The 11,046-nt window shown below is 41.1% G+C and overlaps 1 protein-coding gene across 1 annotated transcript; it reads left to right on the top strand.

Moving 5' to 3' along the window:
* The first annotated feature begins 238 nt into the window (after positions 1 to 238).
* Positions 239 to 3,166, top strand: nrsn1l (neurensin 1-like). The gene is made up of 3 exons (XM_078267042.1): positions 239 to 298; positions 1,413 to 1,565; positions 2,649 to 3,166. Exons 1-3 carry the CDS (start codon positions 239 to 241, stop codon positions 3,057 to 3,059), a joined length of 624 nt encoding a protein of 207 aa, XP_078123168.1. The 3' UTR covers positions 3,060 to 3,166.
* Positions 3,167 to 11,046: the final 7,880 nt, after the last annotated feature.

Genomic DNA, 11,046 nt, shown 5'->3' with positions numbered 1-11,046 from the left:
AGCCGTCAATCGTTCACATGCGGCAACAATAACCTGACCGACGACACAGGCCAAGATTTATAACCAGCCTTCTTCAGGGATGGAGGCTTTTATAGAGGAAGATCCATATTCAGGAGATAAACAGTGTTTGTGTTACAACAACGCAGCCTGACATGTGCACATATCAATCTGTCCAGGGCTCTGAATATGTATTACCTACAGAATGTTTCTCTCTTTCACTGCAAGTGTGCAAGGTCTGATGGCGCTGTGCTCTGAGGGCTGTGTCTCTGGCTCAGGAGGAGAATCCTCCAGGAGTGAGGTGAGCTTTTCCTGGGTGAAACTCTTGTTTAATTTGATTTTGTAACAGTTAAAATAGTTGTATGATCAACGGTGGGCAGATAGACTGAGGACATCTGATATGCTTTGGTGACACTTTAATTTACAGCCCTCATATTTCTGTGGAAACCATTTATACATAGGGTACCAATGAAATACAAACTGAAAACTACCATGGGCTGCTTTATTTAACAGGTCTTTGGCCTGGTATTAATGGTCATTTAACAACACAGTCCTGAAGGATTTTCTAGAATCCTCAAAAATTTACTTTGAATTATTTTTCATCCAGATAATTAGGAGAGTCTTTATTCTGGAAATACCTTCAGAACAGCAGTAAGTGTTGTTAATTAACTTTAACACTTGTCAAACCACACTGTCGCCTTGTTTTCTCCCTTCTTTCTGCCAGTAATAGTATAACTGTACTTCGTATTAATCAAATAGGTAGAGCAAATTAAAAAGTTGTAGTGAAGTTAAAGTACCTCGCAAAACCAAAGTTATTTGTACTCCTTGTACTTATGTATTCATACTGGCATATGTACCAAGTTAGTATTTTATTGATACTCCATATATTACACTAGCCTATAATTTGCGGACTGTAATCAGAAGTGTTAACTTTGCTTTCTTCAAACGTGATAGACAGCTGCAGGCAAATTACTATGGGTAACACTTTACTTGAAGGTATCGACATAATCGTGACATGACACTGTCATAACTATGACATGACACTGTCATGAACGTGTCATAAATGTTATAAACAAGTCATAAACGGTTATGACTTCTGTCATTAAGTGTCATTTGGTTTTTGTCATGACAAGTTGACATTGTTTGGGTTGTCTTGATTATGACAAGTTGACATTAAATTTGTTTGGGATTTCTTTGTAATGACAACTTGAGATTAACCAGGATGGCATTACCAGAAGATGTATTTGTCATGACAACTTGACATTACATTTCTTTGGAGTGTCCTTATTAAGAAAACTTGACATTAAACAGGATGACATTATGTCATGTTGTCTTCAAGTAAAGTGTTACCAAACTATGTAAGGACTTTTTTTTCCCCATGTAATGTGGTCCCTTTGTGCACAACATCCTCCCAGGCGGGTTCTAGCTGTCTTCAGTTTGGGGTTCGTTCCTATCTGCACCACTTCTATGAGGAGTGCTCGTCCTCCATGTGGGAGAGAGACCCCGAGGATCCGGGGTTCGCCCAGAGCCAGAGGTCAACCCTGTGGTGGAACTCAGCAGTCTGGAAGGTAGAGCAGCTACACTCTCCAATCTGCTAACATCACTCACCATCATGTGGTTGCTCATTGTGTCTGTTGGTGTCTATGCACTTTCACTGCTCAGCCTCTCTCGTTTTTCTTGCATTATTTGTTAGTGAAACATATTATGTATTTTAGAGGCTCTCCTCCCCCGAAAAAAAAACACCCCCATAAGTCGGTTGTTCAAGCAGCAATTACGAGCCATATTTCAGTTTATAGTGGCGGTGCCCTCTAGTGGCCGTATTATCATGACAGGAGCAAAGCAAGAAGTAGGGTGACGAAGTACAAGAGCGCCAAATTCCACGTAAGGAAGTAGGTTGAGTGGTGGATGGATCGAACAAATGCAGGACCTTCACCCAGGAGACCATGCGTTCGACCAGGAGAGACCATTTTTTTAACAAACGTAAATATGTCACATTCTGCGTCACGTGTTTAACCGGAAGTGAAGTAACGTAACAAACGTACAGATTTTAACCCAAACAATAATCGTTTTCTAATCTTCAATCAGTCATTTCAATTACATGCTATTTTGAGTCTTACTGTGATAGGAAAAGCCTGAGGTGAACACCCCTTTTCAACAAAACATGACGATCCATTTGAAAAAAAGGTGTAATATTTTATTTTACCTTATTTTGAGATTCTTTTCCTCTTTTATTTCCAAGATTAGACTGCCAAACTCCCCATGGACTGCTGTCCTTGTCACTGTTGCAGACAGAGATGGTGTGTCTGTTAATTGTTTTCACCTGCCAGCATTAAGCTTCACCAGTGTAATAACTCTAAAAAAACCTCTCTGTGATATACATTATATGTTATAATGTGCAAACAGTGCATTTTAAACTCTGTATGATGAAGTGCAAGCAGTGGTGTGGTGGTATTTGTAAAGGTGAGGGATTGCATGTAAGCCCCCTGCCCATTTGGCAATTTGGATATTTTTTTTGCATCACAGACAACAAAGTGACCTTTCCTAACAAGAAGTGAAGAGCACTGAGCAAATAGGACCCCCTGTAGAAAAAAAAGGACCAGGTCTGCACATAAATCCACGTTTGGTTTCTTTCTGTCTCCCTCTCCCTCCAGGTGTCCTTGGCCCTGGGTCTCCTGATCCTGACTGCAGGTATTGCCAGCCTGTCAGTCGGTTACTCTACTCCCCATAAAATCGAGTCGTTCGGAGAGGGGGAGCTGTTCTTCCTGGACAGCCGGGCTGTCAGGTTTAACAGGGGGCTGCACCTCAGCACCGCAGCCGGGATCGGGCTCTGCTGTTTCGGCTCAGCCCTGGCGGCGATGGGGGTTGTCTTTTGGATCCTCCCCAGGGCCAACTTGAAAGAGAGGCTGTTCCACAGACCGGGGGAAGGGGAACGGAGAGAAGAGTCAGGGTCAAAGTGGAAGGGATTTAGGGATCCCGGGGATGTGGTCACTAATCCGCCAGGTATAGAGGGGAACAAACCCATCACACTGTCGAAAGTGGAAATTGTGCAGTCCACTTCTTAAAAAATATCCCTGCTGAGCTACATTGTGTACAGGCTTTTGTTGTAGTCCTGGGTCCTCATTTACCTGGTTTTTGTCTTGTTTTTGAAGGACAATGAAGTGTCATTTTAGCATGCAAATTGTTCAAATGGATGTTGTTTTGTGATATTGTAATTAGACACGCCAGGATTTAAAAGGGTAAAACTAATTTATTCCCATTGAATCGCTGTGATCATCAAATAATCTGTGCAAATGTTTCATGTAGAGTTCAACTTTGACACAATAATTTGCGCCGTCTTGACAACGCCTACCTCTAAATGGATGGAGAGCCTGAGAGACAAAAATAGAGCAAGTTATCATAGCTTATTAGCTCTATTGCACTATCCACTTTTATTTAACCGTCCTGTTAGCAGATAAACTGCTCCACAAAAGAGGAATGGTGCAAACAGTTCTGAGAGGAGTCAACGGTACTAATATGTAATTTGAATAAACTGTGTGAACTTATTGTACCCTTCGTCGACCGGGCTAAGCTAATTGGCTACCTGACTGATGGGAAGATTGTGAGCTTGGAGAGCTTTACATTCCCTCTCCAAAAACTTTTTATTTAGTGTAATGCTGTACAACGGGGAACAAAATTCCAGGGAGTGCAAACAGAACAGTAAAGAGAAAATAGAGAGAAGCTCTGGGAGCTATTGTGATGGACTAGTGCTAGCCTAGTCGAGCTGGTTAGCAAGTTAGCTCGCCAGCTAGACAGTCAGAGACAGGGTATTTTATAAGGCTGTCCTCGACTAAAAACATTCTTAGTCGACTAACTCATATGTTGATTTAATCGACAGATCTGTAAGATCTGGAGTTTCTCCACAAAGAATCATGCAAAAGCACCACTTTAAATCTTGTGTTTATCAGAGATTTACTCATAAGTTTCGTGGAAATTCATTCATTCAGCATGAAAAAAGCATAAAGACGACTAATTGACTAAAGAAATCTTAGTCGACTAGGACCAAAAATGACCGATTCGTTGACTGATCGACTAAGAGGGGGCAGCCATAGTATTTACACACATTATAAACACATATCTGGCTTCAAAAGCACAACTTGATCTAAATAGATCATCTATTTGTTTTAATAAAACTGAATTAAAACATATAAATGAGGCCCCAAGACAACCAGAGACCTTGTGGCTCTCTTAAACACCTCATGTTACAGGACCAGGATATCGTTGTTGAACATAGACTGTGTTCGTTCAGTGCACTAGTGTTATATTTACAAAAAAATACAGTGAGTAATGTCCACCTCAACACTCAAAGAGAGCAGAATTCGAATGACTAATGGTAGAAAATGATGTGTTTTCACCTTCCACTTGATGGCGTTTGTTGTATTTTCGCTCAATATTTGTATCAATACTTTTTTTTAAATAGCAGTGATACAATCTTTCCGAGTAGTTAGACAAGATGATGATATTGCATAGATCACATAGAAGACATTATGTTTCCATTCACATGCACACGGATTGCAGGACATTAAATTTGCCGCTCACATGCAGAAGAAAGGTTAAGGATAAAAATAAATCATTACTAATATCTACATTTTCACATATCTCCACTAATGCTGTTCCTGTAAGATCAGCTCGGTATTCAACACATGTACAGCGTGCACATGCACTCACCCGCTCCCTGACACACCCACACACAATTCATGCCCCATTGACAATATCACCTATTTTTTCCCCACTGTAATCTGGCTCTGTTAATTGCTTGCAATGTGTCTCCAGGCAACAGTTGGGCTTCAAGTGCTCCATTTTCAACTCCGAACAAAGACTCTTTTCCGATTGGCTTAGCACTTCCCCTCTCTTTGTTTACACTCCAATCAGAATTTTTGTTTACAGGCTCACACAGTGAGTGGTGAAGCGGCGGGTCACGTCCACCTGTTTGATCAGGTCCTCCGGTTTAATGAAATTCACTTGAATAATAGACAGTACACGTTAGAAAAAGAAATGTAAAAAATAGAATAATCATGATGTCCTGTTGGTTAACTGCACCCTATTCCACTGGATGTTACTATTGATGTCTCATTTGTTATTGGCTACGATGAAGATAATGGAATAAAGTAAGGATCGAGTATCACTAGTGCATAACAATAAACTTGTCATCGGCATACCTAAATGTGTTCGGCTTTGTTAGTGTTTGGTTTCATTTAATCAATCTGTTCCACAATGGCAACAATTTACACCTATTTGAAACCTACTGCAAGTGGTATTTATTATATGTATGTTCAATCAAATTGTTCTTAAAAGGGTTGCATTTAGTGCTGGTGCCACTGAGGAATAAGATTCATTCAGCTTTTAGCTGCTTTAAGCTTCTTTTAGCTAGGTTTTGGTTCTCCAAGCCACACATTGCATGAACTACTCATACAAATAGATCTTACATTTTTAATCTCTCTTAAGTGGCATTAAAGTGATAAAAAGTGATTCCTGATTTCTGACAGCAGGACTGAAACACGTTAAACTCCTGAAAAGGTGACATTTTAGAGCTACAACTTTTAAATCACAGGTTCTGGCCAATGTTTTGCTAGCAAGGAATGACAACAAGAGCAGCACGTGTAGCCTAACTAAATGTTTGCAAAAGTGAGTACTACATGCACAATATGAAATGTATTCATATAATTTGCCTGTGAGATCTGGCGTGTGAGGTGTAGTTATGGGTACAGCGTGCATGGCTGTGTGTGTGTGTGTGTGTGTGTGTGTCTGTGTGTCTGTGAGCTGTGTTTCTGTCTGAATGAGTACATCGTGTTACTTTGGGAAGATGAGTCACAGCTGTGAGTGTGACTCATCTCATCTCACCAACAGGAGGGACACCTAATGGAGACAAACACACACTTACTCTAGGTCACAACTTGTCCTCAAAATGATATTTGTTTTGCAGCACTTGTATGCTGTGTTTACCGGCCTGTTGACGTTCCAAAACCTCCTCCCCCCCCCCCCCAACGCAGTTACTTGTAGCAAAGGAGGACACAGAGGATTAACAAAACTTGATGGACTCTTCAGAAGAGGTAATTATCTTCAATCAAGTTTCTGCGCACGAAAGTCGCCAGACTTCACCATTTTGTAAACTTAGCCCTACTGAGAAATACAGAGAGAGTTGTGATGCTTGAAGCCTTTTTTTTCCTTCCGTCTCTTTCTTTCTTCCTGTGGCAAAATCATTAACACATCATGCCTGCATATGAGCTAGCATCAGTGTCATCGCAGGAACTATTTTCTGTCTGTGTTGTCAACATGCTCTTCGCACACTTTGGGCGCACGTTTGCCCGGCTGATTTACTGGGTTTGTTAGCAGCTGTATGTATGTAAGTGCATAATGAGATGGAAAAGTTTAAGTGGTGGCAGCGTTTCCTGTGAAGAGGGAGGCTGATACACTCCACTGACTGCAAAGCTCGGTGTGTGAGTCACACTGTTGTGGGAGAGAATCACACAGCCCAGGATTGGGCCGCAGTCTGCTCAGCTGATTGGCAGACCCATCCATCCCAGTGGGTGGGTGCTGTATCTCTGGGTGCCTGGGAGTCTGCTGCACTGATAGGATACTGTAACATCTCATCTGCTGTGGAAAACCGATAGGAAGCGGGAATGTTTCTCAAACAGTGTTTTGGGTTGGGTACTCTTTGGACAAAAACGAGACTGTTGGCAGTCATCTGGAAAGAATTATTCAGTCCGTATTTCTTTTATTTTTAATTTATTCATTATTTGACCAGGAAAGCTTGACTATGATAGGCTACATCTTTATAAATGCTGAGAAAATAAAGGCATAAAAAATAAATAAACGTCACGTTAGAAGCTACAGTAGCAAATGTGTATGTCATTTCAGTATACTCCGATGAAGTTCAAGGAGCCGAAATGTGTTGCAAACAGATTTTTAAGGAAAACAAGAACAAGAAAACAAGAACAGCTGCCTTGGCCTTGGTTGGTGTTGCATTTTTCCTTTTCCCACAGATGACAGTGCAGATGATATGACACCATGTTGATATATTTGAGTATGTACACCCAAAGATGAGTATGTTTTTGACAAAGATCTGTTCATTTTATACATCTTTTGCTTACAGGGCCTAAAATACGTTCGCAGTCTTACACAAAGATGCTGCCCAAATGTAACACAAGACTAAAAGAGGCTTCCACACTACCACAGAGTAACTGGCCCAGGGGAAGATGGCAGAGGGGAAGCAGTTTTTTGATCAAGGGGGATCGCTGGGCAGCCGGCACTGCTTTTAAAAACGCTTTGCCTTTTTGGGAAACAGTCTTGCAGGTTGGCGGTTGTCAGGACGGTTTGCTGCACGGCGCTGTGAAACCAAATTAAGTCTACAGCTAAGCTAACAGATCCGCAAAGCTACTAAAGGCAAAACGTGTGAGCATGCTAAGATGTTTATTATAACAATACTAGCATGCTGATGATTAGCAAGTATGTTTCCCATGTTCACTGTCTTACTTTAAACATTTTTGCTAATTAGTACTAAACAAGTACAAAATATAATATATATTATTATTATTATTTTTTTTTTTGCAACTCTCCATGCTCACTCCTCTGCACGTGCGTGCAGAAATCATACATACAATTTTATTTTGGGACTTCCCTGTTGCCGTGCTACACATATGGAAGACAAAGTTAAATCAGGCGGCTTCTTCGAGCAGGTATCATGTAATGGAAAAGCAACTTTAGAATCACCAATCACATTGCCACAAGTGGATGTTCTGGTGTTTATCACACCTGACAATCATTCCTGCTGCTGCTGCTGTTTCTGTTTCCACTGCCTGCTCCGACCTGCTACTGGCTGCTGTTACTCTCTCTGCTATCTGCACCCTCCCGCCTCCTCCCCCTCCGCTGGTTTCTTATTACCACACTTACATTGACATCTGTTGCCTTGTGCATTTACAGTATGTGTCTCTGATATCTCAGCGATCTGTATCTGCTCGTGTGTGTGTAGCTCTTGGGGGGATTTTATGTGCTTGCCTCAAAACCGTGTGCAACTTGGATTCATTTGAGATGCAGCCAAGGAGTAACACCATCCACAATTGGTGCAATTTAAATGGGCTTGAACCCTTTAACATTAAGTGTGAAAAACACACAAAACAATTCAAAATTTCATCGAATTTAATAAAGATGTTTTAAAAAAGAAGAATTCTTTCAAACGCCAATGCTAAACAGATGTGACCATTGTGAAGAACAAGAGCTGGACAGGGAATATGAGTAATTTGCTAGAGAAAGAAATGCCATGAGAGAGGAGAGGCAGGGATAGCAGTCTCACTATCCCTCTCATTTGTCACTACATGCCTTCAGGCTGAAATTAGCATTTTCCTCTAAAAGAGTTAAACATGCATACAGCTCCATTACAAGTGAAGCAACAGCAGGCAAGCACATTGTCGATGAACTCATCCGAATTCGAGAAATGGTTATGGTTGACCACGCCGATGTCTCACTCATCACGACATGAAGAGATGTTTACCTCCGCAAGCACAACTCAATCTAAGCATTTGCAACGGCCACATTCTTATCGGAGCAGTGCATTATGATACAGTCCATCACCATGAAATACTCAACTGCAGCCTGTATGTGTGCAGGAGTTTGACAGAACGAACAGCAATATGGAGAAACTCATGTCAGTTTGTGAATGTTTCCATGCAGTATCATTTTACTGCAAGGGTACTTCCAGTTAGGTGCTCTAGCATCCCACTACAACATATACCATTTGAGGCTGTATCAGCCCTGAGGTGTATTCTCCATGCATTCAAGATGAAGTTCTCTACATCCCACAACCAATCAGCCTTTGCTTAGTTGATGTAAAGGCAGTTACACACCAACCAGACAGCCGACCGTTGGCAGAAAAGGCAGTTGGACTGATCAGTCTCCCCAAGTTGGTCAAAAAAGTGCCTCGGAACACACCGAAGCGACGAGACGTAATACGTCTCCATAACAGCAGGTGGCGCTAATCTGTATTGTTGCCCAAAAATGAAAACTGGCAGCTGATTGGACGAACGTGTCACATGGGTCTGGCTGCTGCTTCCGGATTTTGGATTTTTCAACCGGCCATTAATGGTGACTCATTCAGCAGAATACGATCTCACATTGTACTAAAATAGTTCACCGAAACGTGTTCCTGAAAACATTTTAAGTGAGAAATAGGCCGTGCAGTTGCTGAATCTGTCTTCATTTCAGATCAACAAAGGTCAGTTTAAAAGATTTTCGTCAGATTTTGAGAGGCTTGGTCACGCTCATCCTGCTTGCCATTTCCGGGTGAGTCCCGACTGCACTGTCTCCGACTGAGCATGTCAGGTCGGCCAAAATGAAGGCTGACAGCTCCTCCAACGGACGAAGGCACGGAACACACCAAACGGACTCGAGTCACTGACCTCGCCATTATCGGCCCGGTGTGTGCCATTAGAGTTTCTGAAGATGAATCAAGATCTGGTGGGCAGACTAACACCCTGTTTCATCAGCCAAAAGTCTCATTACACGAGCACCTCCTCCCACAGCAAAAAGAAAAACTGTGAAGAACGGAATATTTATAGCTGATATATCTTTTAATTATTTACAAATGAAGAGTGCACAAAATGAATTGGAAAACGCCAACTCTAAAATGACTTGATTATTAAACTTGACTTCATAAAGTAAATTAACATTAAAAAACCAATGCCAATGAAACAAACATGAACTTAATTCAGAGTAAAGTAAGTTGATTAGTTATCAACCTACGTGCTGTGACACTGGAGTGGGTTAGGTTAAACCCTAATCAACATTGTGGTTATGTTTAAACTGATGCTGCTACATTTGTAAGGCAATTAAGTTGTTTTAAAAAAAAACAAATGTGAACAAGACTGTGTTTTGGAAAAGTTTAAAATGTTTAATGAACTTTTGTTTGATGTGATTCTCTGGGGATTGAGTTGACATTTGTGGTTTTGAGTGAAATATCACAACAATTATTGGATGGATTGCCATTACATTTGGTACACACATCCATGTTCCCATCAGGATGAACTTCAATAACTTCGGTAATCCCCTAACTTTTCATTCAGCGCCATCATCAGTTCAAAAGTTGAATTGGCCCAATACTTTGGTTTTGACATTTCTATAAGCCTCAGCTATACTTTGTGTTTAGTGCTTTGTTAGCATGCTAACACGCTAAACTAAGAGGTCGCATAAAGTTGCATAAAGTAGCCTGGACCTCTATTTATGCAAATGAGGAGCAGGCAACTCGACGCCACGTCCCGCGAACGTTGCCTCGACGCTACCACAATGCATTGCCAGGCTGCACGCATAGACAATGAATGGGAAGTGTGAAAATGACGCAGCCTGTGGACACATACCTTTAGTCTTGTTAAAGTAATGTCGCCTCAGTTATGGGAAATGAATTAACCTTATTGAATATAAAGAAAACAGTATTTTGAATTTCAGATGTTGAAAGGAAAATGTTAATTTTCGTTTATTAGTGCTTAAATTGTTTCACTGATTGGCATTTGTGTAATTATAATTCAGTCAATCCATTACTTTTTTTTTAATTCAAATGTTATTGCCTGTCAACAGGGGCTTCGGACCCCCAGAACTCCCAGTACCCAGGGCCTTCATGAGGAGGGCCCAAAAAGATGCTAGAATGAATAGCTGTGGATGCGGGGAGGGGCCCATACAAAATGCATTTCTACAGGGCCCAGAATTTTGTGCTACGCCCCTGCCTGTCAACAACACACCTGGGAACAATCTTTGGTTACACTTTACTTGAAGGTCTCTACATAAGAGTGACATGACACTGTTATGAACGTGTCATAAACATTATAAACAAGTCATAAATGTTTATGACATAACGCTATTGTTTCATTCGGTTTTTGTCATGACAAGTTAGGGTTAGAGTTAGGGTTCATGTGTCATGACAGTGTCATGTCACTCTTATGTAGATACCTTCAAGTAAAGTGTTACCCAGTTTTACATCTTTGCATTTCTACCAGGTGTTGCACTTTTATTTTATAAGACATCTTACAC

This window comes from Sander vitreus, chromosome 14 (assembly GCF_031162955.1).
Source record: "Sander vitreus isolate 19-12246 chromosome 14, sanVit1, whole genome shotgun sequence".
In the NCBI taxonomy this organism is placed as follows: Eukaryota; Metazoa; Chordata; class Actinopteri; order Perciformes; family Percidae; genus Sander; species Sander vitreus.
This window is presented reverse-complemented; position numbering and strand designations above follow the sequence as displayed.

What these genes read in the sequence shown, in the direction of transcription:
- nrsn1l (XM_078267042.1), top strand. Translation starts at nt 239, where the DNA reads ATGGCGCTGTGCTCTGAGGGCTGTGTCTCTGGCTCAGGAGGAGAATCC. An exon ending in GAGAATCCTCCAGGAGTGAG is followed by an intron (nt 299 to 1,412) that starts GTGAGCTTTTCC and finishes ACATCCTCCCAG; the next exon opens with GCGGGTTCTAGCTGTCTTCA. An exon ending in GGAACTCAGCAGTCTGGAAG is followed by an intron (nt 1,566 to 2,648) that starts GTAGAGCAGCTA and finishes CTCTCCCTCCAG; the next exon opens with GTGTCCTTGGCCCTGGGTCT.